Source organism: Citrus clementina, unplaced genomic scaffold (genome assembly GCF_000493195.1).
Source record: "Citrus clementina cultivar Clemenules unplaced genomic scaffold, Citrus_clementina_v1.0 scaffold_6, whole genome shotgun sequence".
Taxonomy (NCBI): Eukaryota; Viridiplantae; Streptophyta; class Magnoliopsida; order Sapindales; family Rutaceae; genus Citrus; species Citrus x clementina.
Window position 1 is genome coordinate 22,381,891 of NW_006262139.1, and position 16,594 is coordinate 22,398,484.

The 16,594-nt window shown below is 35.5% G+C and overlaps 4 protein-coding genes across 7 annotated transcripts; 2 read left to right on the forward strand and 2 right to left on the reverse strand.

Moving 5' to 3' along the window:
* On the forward strand, positions 1 to 3,400 carry LOC18039975 (glutamine synthetase nodule isozyme). Its single transcript, XM_024181950.1, has 12 exons — positions 1 to 234; positions 835 to 874; positions 991 to 1,094; positions 1,193 to 1,241; positions 1,368 to 1,474; positions 1,565 to 1,652; positions 1,944 to 2,072; positions 2,185 to 2,259; positions 2,400 to 2,453; positions 2,551 to 2,588; positions 2,672 to 2,831; positions 2,958 to 3,400. Exons 1-12 carry the CDS (start codon positions 161 to 163, stop codon positions 3,108 to 3,110), a joined length of 1,071 nt encoding a protein of 356 aa, XP_024037718.1. The 5' UTR covers positions 1 to 160; the 3' UTR covers positions 3,111 to 3,400.
* Positions 3,401 to 5,307: 1,907 nt separating this feature from the next.
* LOC18038585 (kinesin light chain 3) lies at positions 5,308 to 14,136 on the forward strand. 4 transcript variants are annotated; one of them, XM_006430542.2, is made up of 18 exons: positions 5,308 to 5,493; positions 5,600 to 5,704; positions 6,080 to 6,270; positions 6,355 to 6,459; positions 6,633 to 6,733; positions 7,297 to 7,375; positions 7,578 to 7,589; positions 7,740 to 7,805; positions 8,164 to 8,232; positions 8,333 to 8,389; positions 8,606 to 8,683; positions 8,893 to 8,990; positions 9,069 to 9,114; positions 10,222 to 10,349; positions 10,919 to 11,027; positions 11,578 to 11,640; positions 12,231 to 12,296; positions 12,939 to 14,136. In XM_006430542.2, exons 1-18 carry the CDS (start codon positions 5,382 to 5,384, stop codon positions 13,131 to 13,133), a joined length of 1,680 nt encoding a protein of 559 aa, XP_006430605.1. In that variant the 5' UTR covers positions 5,308 to 5,381; the 3' UTR covers positions 13,134 to 14,136. The 4 variants fall into 4 exon arrangements, with proteins under 4 accessions (XP_006430605.1, XP_024038139.1, XP_024038138.1 ...); XM_024182371.1 differs by lacking the exon at positions 12,939 to 14,136 and adding an exon at positions 12,403 to 12,805; XM_024182370.1 differs by lacking the exon at positions 8,164 to 8,232.
* LOC18038586 (geranylgeranyl pyrophosphate synthase, chloroplastic) lies at positions 13,470 to 14,128 on the reverse strand. Its single transcript, XM_024182640.1, has 2 exons — positions 13,887 to 14,128; positions 13,470 to 13,734 (listed from the first exon to the last, which is right to left on the reverse strand). Exons 1-2 carry the CDS (start codon positions 14,126 to 14,128, stop codon positions 13,470 to 13,472), a joined length of 507 nt encoding a protein of 168 aa, XP_024038408.1.
* A 1,451-nt stretch (positions 14,137 to 15,587) lies between the features above and the next one.
* Positions 15,588 to 16,537, reverse strand: LOC18038786 (40S ribosomal protein S28). The gene is made up of 2 exons (XM_006430544.2): positions 16,456 to 16,537; positions 15,588 to 15,919 (listed from the first exon to the last, which is right to left on the reverse strand). The coding sequence occupies exon 2, from the start codon at positions 15,900 to 15,902 to the stop codon at positions 15,702 to 15,704; it is 201 nt and encodes a 66-aa protein (XP_006430607.1). The 5' UTR covers positions 15,903 to 15,919; positions 16,456 to 16,537; the 3' UTR covers positions 15,588 to 15,701.
* Between the last annotated feature and the right edge of the window lie 57 nt (positions 16,538 to 16,594).

Below are 16,594 nucleotides of genomic sequence, written 5' to 3' on the forward strand. Positions count from 1 at the left end.
TTCTTTTTTATTTTCAACACTGCGAAACCGCACTATAAAAGCCAGGCAACAACAGCCTCCTCCGTTCACGTCTCTGTGTAGCACATTAACATCCCTTCAATCACAGCAATCTCATTACCAGTTTCTTTGTTGTGTTAAGAGACTAAAGAGTCTTCGAAACATGTCTCTGCTCTCAGATCTCCTTAACCTTAACCTCTCAGAATCCACTGACAAGATCATCGCTGAGTACATATGGTTCGTTTCTTGTTCTTCTCTTACACTCAACTCTGTTTCTTATTACACTCATTAGTAATTACACATGTGTCTATAAGCTTGTTTTTTATTCGTCTGTGCTTGTTGCTGCGTGTGCTTTAATGGGTGTGTTTTGTTTTTGAGTGTTCTTGTTTTGATCTACAACTAAGGGGCGGTGCAACATCTTTCATACACACAGTTTTGTTTGATGTTTTCTCTTATGACGTTTTAATATAAATGATCCACCACTGGTTCTATAACATCTGTGTTTCGTTGATTCTTTTTGGAATTTTTTTTGCTTTGTTATATTTGCTAAGAGAGTGGTAGAAGAAAGAACAATCATCTCATTCAAAGCCAAATAGTTGTCGCGGTGTGCTTTTGTTTTTATTATTTCCTGTGACAAAATATGAAAGTTTTTGTTTTCCATTTTATTTTTACTTTCATAAATTAGCAACAATAGAAAGAGGGGCTCTGTGTTTTTACTTCTTGATTTTTGTCTATGTGACGAGTCAACGGTTTTGTTCCGCAGATTTTCATCTTAATACTTGTGTATGGTTGATATGTATGCTGATTTTGTAATTTTGTTTTCAACTTCTTAAATAGGATCGGTGGATCTGGCATGGACATGAGGAGCAAAGCAAGGGTAATGATGAACTTTTTCTTTTTTTTAGGAGAATAAAAAGAAACTTTTGTTGTTTTTATTACCTTACTTGTTTCGGTTTGTAATTTATTTTATGTTTTTTTGGGTGATTTGTATAGACTCTTCCCGGTCCCGTTAGTGATCCTTCCAAGCTGCCTAAGTGGAATTATGATGGTTCCAGCACAGGCCAAGCACCTGGAGAAGATAGTGAAGTGATCCTCTAGTAAGTACTCTGGTTACCTTTTTCTTTCTCCATCATCATTTAGTTTAAATATTTATATGATCTGACATATTTCGTGTGATTTTAATGTAATGCGACAGTCCTCAAGCTATTTTCAAGGATCCATTCAGGAGAGGCAACAATATTCTTGTGAGTTCCATTTATGCACTAAATATTATGCTTCTTATATCTATTTATTCCGTCACAGATTCTGTATTATATTAGTTTTCTTGAGATGAAATTGATTTTTTTTTTTTTTAATGTTAATTGACTTAGGTTATGTGTGATGCTTACACTCCTGCGGGAGAACCAATTCCAACAAACAAAAGACATGCAGCTGCCAAGATTTTCAGCCATTCTGACGTTGTGGCTGAAGAACCATGGTAATTTCTGCTCCTTATTTCTATTTGTGTACTTGTTCTGTATTTTTTTCATAGGCGATACAGTTAACTTGCTGCTTAATCTGGTGACAGGTATGGTATTGAGCAGGAATACACCTTACTGCAGAAGGATGTTAAATGGCCTCTTGGCTGGCCCATCGGTGGTTATCCTGGGCCTCAGGTTTTATTTGTCTTCCCTATATTTACACTGCAATTCTTCGATTTATTGCAATTTCTTTTGGTTTTGTTATTTACTGCATTGGTGGAAAATTTTCCTTATGGTTTGCTTGTGCTTAGAAGTGACAAATAATCACACACTTCATGTTTTCCTTTGTCAAGTACTTTCTAATTCAAGTACAGGACATATTATCACTATGATCTCTTACTTTCTGTTATTTTGATAATTGGTGATGTCGTTGATTTATTTTCCCTGATTAGATGTATGATTGAGTACCGTGTTGTGGCTTACCAGGGACCATACTACTGTGGTGTTGGTGCTGACAAAGCTTGGGGGCGCGACATTGTAGACTCCCATTACAAGGCCTGTCTATATGCAGGAATCAACATCAGTGGCATCAATGGAGAAGTCATGCCGGGGCAGGTAAATTATCATAACTTTTCTGCTTATCCTGGTTATTTTCATTTTTTCCCTCATACACTTGGTAGCTAAATCTAGTTTTTAATAATTAAATCATTCTCCATATTCTGTGTAGTGGGAGTTCCAAGTTGGTCCCGCTGTTGGAATTTCTGCTGGAGATCAGTTGTGGGTTGCCCGCTATATTTTAGAGGTAATCTATTATACTCAATATATATATATATATGTATATATATATATATTTTTTTTTTTTTGAGAGGATACTTCCGTAACTACTACTGGTATCTATTAAAGATTTGAAGTGTTCTTAATGCCAACATTTGAATTTAACAGCGGATTACAGAGATTGCTGGAGTTGTGCTTTCTTTCGATCCCAAGCCAATTCAGGTCAATATTTGATTCTTAGAGTTTTCTGCTCAAGTATAGTAATTTTTCATTCTTGTATATTGACTATTTGTATTATTTTTAATTTTTTCCCTATCAGGGTGACTGGAATGGAGCTGGTGCTCACGCAAATTACAGGTTACTTCTTTGTTCTCTTTGTGTTAATTGGATCACTGGGATAAAATTTCTATGTCCTCATGAAATATTCGACAATGCTGCAGCACCAAGTCGATGAGGAACGATGGAGGCTTTGAGGTTATTAAGAAAGCAATTGAGAAACTTGGACTGAGGCACAGTGAGCACATTGCCGCATATGGTGAAGGCAATGAACGCCGACTCACTGGCAAACATGAAACAGCTGACATCAACACTTTCAAATGGGTATAAATCATTTTTGGAGTGATTTAACTTATATTGCGAATTCGACTGTTATTTATGAAGTGTTTTCTTGTTAAAAACTGAACAATCAATGTGTTTTATTTCTCCTCGAATGCTGTCATTTTTCAGGGTGTTGCTAACCGTGGGGCATCAATCCGTGTTGGACGAGACACAGAGAAAGAAGGAAAGGGTTACTTTGAGGACAGGAGACCTGCTTCTAACATGGATCCATATGTTGTCACCTCCATGATTGCAGAAACCACTATTCTGTGGAAGCCATGAATGCTCCTCTAGCAACCTTTGAAATATTTTGTTTGATCTGCTGGCTTTACTCAGGATTCACGAGTTCACGACAGAATTGTGTTCTGCTAAGGATGCTTTATTAGTAGTAGTTCAGCTTTTGTCTTGTTTCAATCTCTGCCCCTGTATTTGCAACAGTGGGTTCATTGCTTCCTGCTGTCCTATTGGGTTGAATAATGTAAACATTTAATTTAATAACATTATGGAAGGGTCAATTCCTTTTGTTCAAAACCTTTGTTTTGTGTTATTTTATTGCAGTTTCATTTCACTAAGCATTCGAATTTCAGACTCATTTGGCACACAAAGACTAACATGGGTGTGCTTCTGATGATTTCAGTTCCTGAAACAAGTTTTCATATTAAGAACGGTTTTGATGGCTCTATTCTTCTTATTCCAAAGTATGAGGCGTCTATGTCCCATGTAATGTGATTCTTGTATTATGAGGTCATATCTACTGTGCATTATTTCCAACATTACACGACCATAATCTTCCCGTCACGTCTTGAAACAAAAGCAAGAATAAAAATTGACAAAGAACAAGTGAAGTGCAATGAAAAGTCATGATGGGTTTAACGTTGAGGCCGGTGCACGGTAGAGTATGCTCATAGCAATATTAATAGATGAAAGAAAAAAAAATTATTGACAGGCGGCATATGGCTTCCTGCTCATCACTTGCACATAAATAAAATAGACCATTCGATAATCCATTCTTTTTCAGGATGATACAGCAAATAGATGAAAGGAATCATTCGGAGGACTGCATTATTTGAGGTTCTTTCTACAATTCAAGTCCAAATAGCAGGCATAGTTACTTCTAAGTCACCAATCACCATTGCACTAATCAAAATTTCCTCTAATCCTATTATGTGGTTATTATTACAAATGAGTCTTATCACATGATTCTTACAAAAGGAAAAAGCATATCATTATTGAATTTGTGGGGACAAAACTACGTTACAGAATCTGTAAGGTACAGACTGCAGCATCAGCCGTTGGATGTGGTTGGATGTGGAGTGAGAAACTAAACAAAAGAAAATCGGATGGTGGGATGACGGGAGATGTTTGTTACAGAATCTGTAACATAGACAGGTCCGAATTTGTGGTATCTGAGGAGGAATATGGGCTGACACATCCAGCTTGCTGCCTACCCAATCTCACATGCTTTTTCTTGCTTTTATATTCTTGTGCTTTCTTTGAGTCCACTCTTGTTGGCCTTGAAAATATTATTTTATGAGCATAATGTTTTACATATTACAAAAACCTCGAAAAAAGAATCATAAAAATTAATTCTTAAAGGATCCAAATTTTTACAAATAGTTTCTAAATAAAAAGATTCTTTGAGAGGTATTAGCCAAGAGGATCCACTGGAATCTGCACCTTTTTGTTATTGGTTGTCCACGCACTCTCCATTGTGCCTAAAATAGCTAATACACGCGCCATGCACCAGATGAAGCTTTTAAATAAGGATCTTCCAATTAATTGGTTGTCTACACACACTCCATTACAAGCCGTATCCGATTACTAAATCACACTCAAAGCCAATCTGAAGAATCTCCTTATGATTCCAAGTTCTGACCAATATTTAAATGTTTCTTAAGTAACCTGTTACTGTTACCTGTAGCAGTATTCAGTACTTGGCACACCAAATTATTCAAGTAAAATGTGGGCCAATGAGAAAAAAGGCATGTTTCATATGTTATTTAATGATTTTATATAGTCTTTAGTTGGCAAGGATAGAATTGTAAATACCTGCACGTTGGGCTTAGAGCCTGGGCCTTCAAATAGAAGCCCAAGGCTAGGTTTTTTAGGATATATACATGGGTGGAGCTATTGCCACCCCTCAAAGCCCCTCTTAAAACCTTTTTTCTTAAGGGAAATTTACGAAAATAATCATAAAATTTTTACTATTTTCATAATTAATCTTCTCAATTTTTTTCTATCAACATTAGCCAAACACACGCTTTTCTCCCCAAATTACCCTTCTTTACAAACGAAAAGAAGCTTGGTACGACATGCCCAAGTCTTGGTGCGACAGGCACCTGTCGCACCAAGCTTTGGTGCGACAGGCAACCTGTCGCACTATGTTGTTTTATGGCTAATGTTGATAGAAATATTTTTGGGGGGTTAAGATGAAAAAAAGCAAAATTATTTTGGTTATTACTGTAAATTTCCCTCAGGATTTTGGGATTAAGGATTTAACCGTTGAACCTTCTTCTTTCCTCTCTCGGTGAAGCAGTGACATAAATTCAAAATATGTATCTGCGGCAGCAAGCAATAGCTAACTTGCTAACAAGATTCCGCCACGTTCGTTCTCGAATTTTCTCTTCTTCTGGCGCTAACTCGTTGCCACTGCTCCAAGTCTCCTGTATGAACAAATCATAGCTATACGCTTTTTCAATGTTAAATGTTTTCAAATAGCAGATTGCATCTTCCATTTATTAAACAAATTTTTTGATTGTCGTGTATTGCAGGCAAAACGAAATTTTCTCATCAGTATGGTTCTGCAGCTGGAGGTTATGCGTGGAGAACAAATCAAAACGATTCTCGTTTATGGATTCTTTTGTTTGCTCCAGCTTGTATATTTTTACCCTCTCGTTTCTTCGCTTTTTATTTTTATTATTTAATATGACTATAATTTTTATTTTGGAAGTAGCAAAGGCAATTTTGTAGACATTAACTGGTAGAAGATGAAAGAACGAAAATGTAGGCAACTAAGAGCCTGCATGTTCGTAATCTTACGAAATTGAATCTCTCTCTTTTTTTTTTTTTTTTTGATTTTCTGGTGCCTGCACTCATATCTGAATAAAATTTATTTAATGTATATCTGTAACTTCATTTTGAAAAAAGAACAATGTATGTCTTTGTTGTTTTAAGTTGAATTTCGTTTTTGTTTACCCTTGTTAATTAATGTTGCAAATGATTTCTTGGTGACAAATCTGATGCTTTTGCAGCCTTAATTTATGGGATAACTCCAAACCCTGTCTTAGCGGAAGATATTTCAATCGAATCAACCTGTCAAAATGACACAGAAGGGGAAAATGCTGTTGGACTACGCAAAATTGAGGATGGTTCAGTGGTATCTAATATACACACATCAAAGTGGCGAGTCTTTACTGATAGTGGAAGGCATTATTTTTTGCAGGCAAGTTTTTTAGCTGCTGTGTTACTTTTTCTTTCATTTGTTATCCTTTCAACTCAGAAATTTGTCCACACATCCCCTCCATAGGGAAAATTGGCAGAAGCGGAGAAGTTGTTCCTTTCTGCCCTCCAAGAAGCTAAAGAAGGATTTGGGGAGCGGGATCCACATGTTGCTTCTGCTTGCAATAATCTGGTTAGTCTTCTATTTAGACAATTTCAGTCACATAGGATTGATTATATCTTCATTTTATATCTAGCGTAGGCAGTTGGTAGAAAAGCCTTCTTAGGATGGTACCAGTCTTGAATTTATTTTTCCTAAATTTTTATTGAAGAAGTTGTCATTACTTTCTTTTGTTATCCTAACAGGCAGAGCTATATAGGGTTAAGAAGGCATTTGATAAAGCTGAACCTTTGTATTTGGAGGCCATCAAAATCCTGCAGGAATCATTTGGTCCTGAAGATATACGGTAATGCATGCATGGATACCTATACACATTCGTCAATATGTACATGTATGTGCATACAATTTATACACATGTATTTACATACATATGTTAATACTTGCATGCATGTGTGTGCTTGCATACATATGTAGTTACATGCACAACATACATGAATATAAAAAGTACTTGGACATGAAATCTAGCATTGCTGATATGCACATATGTATATAGACAGGTATAATATAAATAATTACATAGTCATTGAACCCTATTTTGAAGACTTTTGTATGAACACTATACTAAAAACTATGGTCATTTATTTAGTATTTAAAATAACCATATACCAGCCAATTGTCTACAAGTTCTAGCTTTGTCTAGAAAAAGCTACATCAGTTCGAGCATACATCTTCTGGGGGGCCAGAGCTTGATGTTCTCTGAAAATTGGGATGGTCTCTTAGCTTAAGCAAGAATCTGGTTTGATTTGGCTTTTCCCTTGCTTCGCTAGATAAGGAGACAACAATCTGTGCAGTGCTTGAAATATTTGAATCATTTTTGCTATTGAGAAACTTTTAACTGTTTTCATGCAGTATAGGGGTTGCTTTTCACAATCTTGGGCAGTTCTATCTAGTCCAGCGGAAACTAGAAGATGCTCGTACCTGCTACGAGGTAAGATATGTTTTTGATCTACAATGCATTTAGTTTTTGCGAAATTATCTTTATTGATTGTGGTAAGAGTTTCATTTCCCTTTTTTGTAATTTTTTGGAGTTTCAATTAATAATATTTCAGCTTTTACTTTTGTATAATATTACAATATCTGCTGATCTGTTTTGTTTTGTTTTGTTTTGTGTTTGGTGATTTCTCAAACAGCGTGCTTTAAAGGTATAAACCAGAAGTGTGTATTACTGTTTAGTGTTGAGAAACTTCTTTAATGCTTGAACTTCAACTTATCCTTTTCCTCCATTTATTTCTTCTGTGTTTTATTGGGATTAATTATGAAATTATGTTCTTAATTACCTTATAATAATCCAGATAAAGGGACGTGTTCTGGGACATGGAAACATTGACTATGCAGATACAATGTATCACCTAGCAACAGTACGTTCTCCAATACAATTTTTTTCCTTAATTTTTTAAAAATTTTTATTGCAGTATTTTGTTGATAAAGTTTTAATAGTATAGTTAGACTCTCACCTATCAGTTAAGCTTTTCAATTAAGTAATAACTTTATGATATAGAGCTAGTTGGCCGAGCATTCTGGTGTTCAAATCCCCCAAGATATTAACTAAATTACAATAAGTTGTATTTGTGGTTATGTTTATGTGCTGCTTGTTGTTTTGTTTAGTCCATGACTCTTGTATGTAAAAGTTGAGGTATTTTATCACGCTTTTTTGGCCTTTATCATTTTTATGTACCCTGCTCATTATTATTGTGTTTGAGTGACTTGTTACAACAGGTGCTGTATCTTCAAGGGAAAGAAAATGATTCTGAGGCCCTTTTTCTAGAGTCTATCAGGATTTTAGAGGTGGCCAAAATTTTACTTAGATTAGTGCTGATTTTAGTTTTTCTGGTATTTTCAAGTTGATATTAGTGGTCTTACAACCATGTATTGTATCCTTGCATAGGAAAATGGTGAAGGGGATTCAATGACATGCATAAGGAGACTTCGTTATCTTGCACAGGTTGGAATTTTACCTACTTGCTGATATAATTATATTCTGTTGACTCAGTAAGGTGTAAATAATTTTGGAAGGATTTCAAGCTCAATGCACCTAATTAAATAAGAGGTTTGCGTCAGACTGTGTGTTCAAACATGGTTGCAACTTTGCATTCTGCTCTAGAATTTGCCTTATTATGTTGCTACTTAATCTTACTTATATTTATACTATTCTTTCTAGACGTACGTGAAAGCCAATCGTCTTACAGACGCTGAGACTGTACAGAGAAAGATCCTGCATATTATGGAATCATCGAAGGTTTTTTTTCTCTCTCATATTTAATATGTTTATTGTTTCTGTATTTACAAAAAAAGTTCTCTTCAATGATGTTGTTGCTATAATTAAAAAGATTATTTATTGAATTGTGTTAGTAGACACAGATGTTATTATTACCTTGTTCTTTACTCTGTGAAACTTTTATTTTGTCATTATCAATTACCTACCCTAATAGCAACTTTGTGAGCCAGGGATGGAATTCTTTGGACACTGTAATTGCAGCTGAAGGGCTAGCCCTTACCCTACAATCAACTGGGAGCTTAATGGAAGCACAAGAACTTTTTGAAAGGTGAATGATTAAATAATCTATGAACGAAAGAAGAGATTAACAAAAGGTCTAACATTAGATTTACAAATTTTCTTATAGGTGCCTTGAAGCTCGGAAAAAATTAATGCCTCAGGACCATATTCAGGTTTGCTTTCTTTGACATATTCAACTCCTCAGACAGTTATGAAAGATAGAGTTGATATCATCTCGATGGATGGACGTGTTTTCATTTATGTCTCTTTGTTTACATAAAAATATGATTGAGGTACCATGACATGGAAAGAGATGGTTTATGGAAGCTGTGAATGTGGCAGAAGTACAGGGAGAATGTGTTATTTCTTTTAACAAAATGTTCCGGTAGCAGATTACTTAGTTATGTGCAGTGGGCTCTAAAGGACTTTAATGGAAAATGAATAGGGAGTAGGAGCCTCAACTTTCTTCGCTGGGCATATTGGTATCCAACTAAGGTTTGTGGTGAAAAAGTGGATTAGCTTCTTCGGATTGCCAGTAAAATAATGTTTTTAATAAGCCCTTGTGATGGGAGGTGGATAGGTGGTTCTCCAGACTACAGGATCCCTTTGGTAGAAGAAATTTGGTAGGTTAAAACCGCCACCGGTACTTTGTATGTTTTACGGGGACCATTGCCTGAGAAATATCTCGACTGCCGATTATCATATCAGGAGAGATGAGACTGTCATCACTTGGTGTTGTATATGGTCAGAAAGTTGAGTATTCATAATCTCACCAGCTCTGCTGTGGGATTTTGGTCTTCAATTCTTCTCCTTTCGTTGGTTTCTGTGGCGATTTTAGCAACAGTAGCTAGAAGGTGACTTCTTGAAGAGTTCAACTTGTCCTGCAGAACAGGATTTGTGGGAGAGCATCTTCTAATATATTATAATTTTTCACAGAGTTTCTACATTGTTTCATCTTATATTTTTAGTGATTGGTCAATCTATTGTCTACATGCATACTTCTGTTTTGATTCTTCATGTATCTTCTTTTTGCTTATACAAAATATTTAAAAGTAGTGATTAACAATGAGAATGAGGTTGGATCAATACAAGGTATTTGTATAAAAGGGTCAAACCGAATGGAAGTTGTTTATTTTAAATTGATATCAAAATTGTATTCTGAAATACTGATGCCATATCTATTTGTTTGTGGATGGTACATTGTTAATATTTTATAAATCTAAAAGGCAGAATATTATGGTAGCACACCTGATATGTGTTGTTATCTTTCTTTATGCTAGATTGGTGCGAACATGCTTCACATTGCTAGGGTAGTAATGCTAAATTCCAACAGAATGAGGAAGATGAATATTTCTGAAGCAATTGATGAGCTTGATCGGGCGAAAGAACTATTAGACAATTCCACAAGGTTAGTGCAATACGACTACATCTACCTAATTTTCTGATTGTTGGAATCAATATGAAAGATACAATGACTTTTAGAAGTGTTGTAACTAGCATAACAGTCCGTCATTCTAGATACGGTATCTTTGGATGGAGTTCTTGAGACAATCATTCTATTGGTCAGGTTCTTTAATCTTGCTTTGCTTAATTTATTCATTTCATTAGGTGCAGTGAATTTCCATAAGCAAGGTTATGTCAGGGGTTTCTTTTTGTGTCATTTCTATGTCCGTGGCTTAGTTTTATGCTTCCATTTTGGCATCTTTTTTGCGCTATTAGCTGTCCGTTGAAAATAGGTAGATCCCCTTGCAAAGCTAGTGCTCCAAAATGTTTCACTGATACTGCAAGGATCCCTGGTGCCTCAATGTTTTTCACTCATTTAAATAATGATTAATTGCAATGAAGATGTTATTGATATTATAACTGAAAGTTTATCTGGACAAATTCAGGGCTATGGTGACTTTAGTTTAGTTTGTTGATTTTGTTAAGAATGTATCTTGATATTGTGGATGTATTTGACTTTTCTCTCCTTGATAGGATAGCACGACATGCTTTAAATAAATTGATAAAACAGAAAGGTGAGAAGCAAAATTATGGAGCATCCGGAGAAGCCTTAAGAGAGGGGCATACTGCCTTCGTCATCCTGGTACGTTCCATTGTGAATATTCCTTGAACTTTTGGTTTCGGTTTTCCAGATTATCCTGTCTTTCTAATTTCTAGTCACCAAACAAGATGTACCCATAGATGTAGAGGTTCTGATAATATTCTTTTTAGTTATTTCCTCCGATATCCTGCACTATGTAATACAATTGCAGGCCTTTCCTTTTATCTTTTACACATTAGTACTGCTTTGCAGCTTTTAAAATTAACTTACAAGTGTGTGGAGAAATCATTCATTATGAATATTTATTCTATCTGCTGTTGATTTTATTTTTCGGGTAAAGATATATTTATTAATTCAAAAAAGGTAAGTGTGATACTGGTTGCCACTTGCCACCAAGGGCGTGGTCGGGTTAGTAACAGCACGAAGCTTGTAGTCGCTGACCACCCGGGTTCGATCCTTGGGGGTAGTAAGGGAGAAAAATAAAAAAATTGTTTGGCTTTGCCCACCCCCCTTACTTAAAAAAAAAGAAAGTGTGATATTGGTTCACAGATTTTCTCCAACACGTACTGATGGGCTATGGTTGTGTTTCCAGTTACAATCGCTTGAAATTCTTGCACTTCTGGAGACAAACAAACAAGAACTACAGGAGTCGAAGGTTAGTGCTTAAATTTTTGCTGAGAGATTTGGAATCACGAATACCTGAATTTTTGGATTTCATGATTGAAGATTTCTTAATTCAATTTGGACATTTTTCATAATGCTGTTGAGATCAGTGACTTCTTAAAGGCAACATTTTTATTACATCCCATATAGTTTGTAGTTCACTGATTGTTATATTCAAGTAGATAGCTAAAGGCAGATCAGTAACCTGGACCCACCAATCTTGCATCTCCAGCTTGAGTTAATATATTAAAAACTTGAAAACATATATGCATCTCAGGAATATACATTCACCATAATTAACCTTCAAAACATTGAGAAAGCAATCAGTATTTTGTTTCCAGTTTCTGCCTGTTTTTAGTATTTGCCAACATTCTCACTGATGCAGCCTAAAATTGATGCATGATTGCCTAAACAATACTCTGGAAATTGAGAATGTCGTTTTCTGGGACATGATTTGTAAGAAATGGCATAATGTTTACTAGTTCAAACTCACGATTTGACCTAGTTTTTGTTAATTTATTTTATCCCATTTCTTTTCTTACCATTTGCTTGCTAACTATGAATGTTCTTGTTCTAATCCAGGAGGAAATTTTGGCTTGTTATGAGGCTGAAAATGCACTTTTGGAATGCATTTCTGCTTACAAAGAGGTAATGCATTTCATGATCTCTCAGAATGTGTTCTGCATATGTATTTATAATGTCTTGGTAGGTTGTTTCAATCTTTTTCTTATAATTTATTTGTATTACCATGTAGTAAGGTTTCCCATTTCACTGATTTCTGGGGTTGTGCGCCTTTTTTGTTAACTCATGTCCATCAAAAAAACTGAAGTTGGCTACTTTATTGATGAAATATGACTGTCATCAACGAATAAGTTTATTAACAGTTTGCTTGGTTTGCTTGGTGTATATTAATAAAATTCACATTACAAGCCTCTTACAAACGAGAAGGTATTTATGCTAAGATTGTTGTGAAGTTTATACTAGGGTTATTGTGAAATTAAAAGTGGAAAGTTTGATTGATTTGGTCCATTTTTCATCGTTCTGAGTTTTAATCTATTTATTATTTTGTCATTTGGAATGTTTAGTTTATTATCTTGATTTGCACTCCTAGAACTTAAGTGTTCTGATTGCTGGCGCCTAGGCTGAAATTGTTGGTCAATAATTTTATGAAACATTAGTGATATTGCTTTAGTTACTGAAAATATTTGGACAAAATGGGGAATTACCGAATTTTGTTAGAACAAGTCTTTTCTATATTGGGACAATGGAATTTGAACTTGATTAATGCAGTTTGGAACTGAGAAGCCAATTGGTGATTCTTTCGAAGTAAAGGCTGCATATCTTTCATGTTTGAAGCATCTTTCAAGTTTGATCAGTACTGGTAGAGCACAACGATCAAAGGAAGCAACTCTACAGGGCCTGAAAGACGAAATTAAGCATATAGAAGCTGAGATTTCTTCAAATAGGAGGAGGCACAAACGCTAAACTTCCTGCCGATTTTGGAGGCACTGGAAGTTATAGCTTCGAAGATGATTGTGTACTTGGATCCCGAAGCAGCGGTGCTCAGCTGGTGCCCGTACTTTGTGGTTTACTGTGAATAAAGTAAGTCACTTGGTTGGCCCAATGGATGGATGGTTGATCATTTTGTTCCACACTTCCACAAGCATAAGTTAATTTTTTCTTCAGTCTTTTGTAATCTAAGTCCCAAAGTGAGAGTAAAATTATCCGGAGGGAGGGAGAGGAAAACCAGCGTATATTTATTTGTTTGGATATGTTGCCTTGTCAACAAATTAATCAAACAGAAAGTGAATAATCAGCGAACTAATTTCGACGAGAAACAACAATATTAGCCATATGACACGAAGGTGCGGCCCTTGTAGAATCAAAGTAAGCAAGCTCTTGGTTTGCTTCAACCACCAAATCCATTGCATACTTCTTTGCACCATCCATACCCACAACATTCACATATGTTGCCTTATCGTCGCGAGAATCCTTCTCCATATCCGAAGTATCATCCCACACTTGATAAGCCAGCCCGACGCATTTTCCATACTTGTATGGCCTCTCAGTCTCTTCTTCATTCCCCCTTCAAATAAAGCTCCACCTTCATCCGATTTCTCTAGGATCTTGTCACATTTCTTCCTGTGAACCGACTCCACTTCGCTCAAACTAACTTCTTTACCCTTGCTGTTAATTTCCACGATCTGCCCTGCCGGACCTCCTCCTGAGTCAGCTCACAAGCATATGTCCGCAATCACTCGAAGAAGGTGGCCTGGTGAAACATTTTTTGTCCTGGTTGCAATAAGGTCAATGGCAAAGGAGAGCAAAGCTTGACAAGCAAGAACTGACGTAGCTTCACTGAAAACCTTGTGGTTGGCAGGCTTGCCTCGTCGAGAATCAACGTTGTCTAAGCAAGGGAGGTCATCCAGAGAATCAGCCGTCGTGATGAGTATCTCCATTGCACAAGCCAGTGGCATCATCGTAGACTCAGTGCCTCGTTTGAATATTTTTTTTTTTTTTGGCTTTCGTGGCCCTGTATTTTATCAATTTGAAACTCAGCAGCCATAAGGGCAAGGCTGCTGGCTTTTAACTTGACCGTCGGGTTTTCTGCTATGAATACTTGCTGATCTAGTAATGATGATTTTGGAACAAGGGATGCCTTTTCGGCCTAATGGGATTTCTGAGTGGGATCCCCCTAAGTTACATGCATGTAACTTAGCATTAGCCTTCTGAGTGGGGTTGTTGTAGAGCAGTAATATTGATGAAGTTGGTTATCAGAGCTGAGCCATATTTTGAAATGGATATATAGTGTTCACTCTCTCACATGAATAGTGAATAGACCCACATCACTCACTATTCATGTGAGAGGGTTGTAAGTTACATGCATGTAACTTAACATTAGCCTTATGAGTGGGGTTGTTGTAGAGCAGCAATATTGATGAAGTTGGTTATCAGAGCTGAGCCATATTTTGAAATGGATATATAGTATTCACTGTTTAGTCAAACAGACTACTGTTAACACATTCTCAAGTTCTAGGATTTATGTCTTTCTATGTAGTTATGAGTGTAGAATTTTTTATAATTTAATAGTAATCCTTATTTTAAGAATCTAAAAATATCCATGTGATCCTGATTCAAAAATTTAAATTCGTATAATTAAAAAGTGGATTTGAATAAGGGATTTTAAAATTTACACTGATTTGGATTCAAAAGTAGAAGTAAGTAATCCAAATTTCAAAATTCGAATGATTATTTTATGTACCGACTAATTTTATGTTTATATTTGTTGATACTTTATATAATTGAATTGATGCTTATTTTTATTCATTTAATTATTTCTTTTTTTGAAATGGGCGAGTCAGTTTAATATGATAATATGAAAATATTAATGTTTATGTTATGGCTTTATGCATTAAACCGTTAAAAAGTGTAGAGAGGATAAATATTTTGACCCAAAATGAGTAGACTTTTTGCCCAATGAAGATGTATAGCTAAATACGACTCTTTTTTAAGATTTGAAATGCCTTAGGATCAACGCATAATCTAGAAAATATTTTCTAAAAACATATGCGCTATAAAATTTTGGAGAGCCTCTAAGTTATATTCAATATAACTTACACAACTCATGTGAACCACACAAAATTATTATGGGTTCACATGAGTTGTGTAAGTTACATTCAATGTAACTTAGCATTTACCAAAATTTTGTCATCTTTAGATTGTCCTTTAGATGGATTGTTTGAAAGAAGGTCTCAGATACTTTTGATTATAATGCCAGTAAAATTATATTATAATATTAATAAATAAAACAACTGGTAAATTAGAAAAAGAAGAATATTAATTTATAACATGAAAAACATAACTGAAAAGAGCTGTTTTGATTTATAATACGAAAAACACTAAAATAAATCAATTAAATCAGAGACTCGTTGCCATATCGAAATGAACAAACTTCAAAACTGAACAGTAGCTAGCAAGAGCGTGAAATCTAACTATGGCCATGATCCATATATTATTATTATTATTCACGACAAGGGAACAAAGCCTTCATTATCAACGAAGCCTCCTTGCTTCCCTTTCACTCTCAAGCAGTGTGAGAATATCGCCAACTCGAACAGGTCCCTTGACATTTCTTGTAATCTGACGCTTTGTGTCGTCCATAAACTGAACCCGAACCTGAGTCACCTGCCCTCTCGATCCCGTCCTACCGATCACCTTTATCACTGTTGCTTTCTTCGGTCCCCCCGTATCCATTTCACAAACCTAATCCACTGGCAAAAGATTATACAAACAGTCAGTCCATTTGTAACCAAAATCAAAATGCATGAACGTACGTGGTTACTGGCGCACTGACATGCTGATACCCAAATTTTAATCATCAAATCGAACCATGAATATCCACTGGCACTAAGAATGCGTATGTTTCAATCTAACCAACGTTTTTATTTTCTTGTTCCGAAATATTGTAAACAGTTTATACATAGTCTATAATGACCAAAACCAAAAAAAAAAGAAAAAAGAACAAAACGAAAAAAAAGTCATAACATGCAAGGGCTTAAAGTGTTGAATAGAACGCAGCAAAATATTAGAAAATCACATCCACTATTACAGATCATGGACTGAAAAACTATACCAAGGAACATAACAAAAAGAAATATGAATACACAAACAAATACATAAAGTGATACAAAGCTGATGAAACGATTTTTAAAAGGAAATGTATACACATATAATGGATATCAATGTGTACAGCAAATAAAGGAAAACCCTAGAGTGGAGTTGAAGCATGGAGAGATAGATAGGAAACCTGTTTGTTAATTTGCTTTGAGGATCGAGATAATGTGAATATGGGGTGGGGAAAGATTTGTTATATTACTCAAAGATTAAGAAATAATAAATGAAGTGTTTATATTAGGGTTTGTGAAAGCAATTTGAGTTCCATTTTT

What these genes read in the sequence shown, in the direction of transcription:
- LOC18039975 (XM_024181950.1), top strand. Translation starts at nt 161, where the DNA reads ATGTCTCTGCTCTCAGATCTCCTTAACCTTAACCTCTCAGAATCCACT. An exon ending in GTGGTTATCCTGGGCCTCAG is followed by an intron (nt 1,653 to 1,943) that starts GTTTTATTTGTC and finishes GTGGCTTACCAG; the next exon opens with GGACCATACTACTGTGGTGT. An exon ending in ACATCAACACTTTCAAATGG is followed by an intron (nt 2,832 to 2,957) that starts GTATAAATCATT and finishes GTCATTTTTCAG; the next exon opens with GGTGTTGCTAACCGTGGGGC.
- LOC18038585 (XM_006430542.2), top strand. Translation starts at nt 5,382, where the DNA reads ATGTATCTGCGGCAGCAAGCAATAGCTAACTTGCTAACAAGATTCCGC. An exon ending in TCTTTTGTTTGCTCCAGCTT is followed by an intron (nt 5,705 to 6,079) that starts GTATATTTTTAC and finishes ATGCTTTTGCAG; the next exon opens with CCTTAATTTATGGGATAACT. An exon ending in CTATTAGACAATTCCACAAG is followed by an intron (nt 10,350 to 10,918) that starts GTTAGTGCAATA and finishes TCTCCTTGATAG; the next exon opens with GATAGCACGACATGCTTTAA.
- LOC18038586 (XM_024182640.1), bottom strand. Translation starts at nt 14,128, where the DNA reads ATGATGCCACTGGCTTGTGCAATGGAGATACTCATCACGACGGCTGAT. An exon ending in GTGATTGCGGACATATGCTT is followed by an intron (nt 13,735 to 13,886) that starts GTGAGCTGACTC and finishes CTTTATTTGAAG; the next exon opens with GGGGAATGAAGAAGAGACTG.
- LOC18038786 (XM_006430544.2), bottom strand. Translation starts at nt 15,902, where the DNA reads ATGGATACGGGGGGACCGAAGAAAGCAACAGTGATAAAGGTGATCGGT.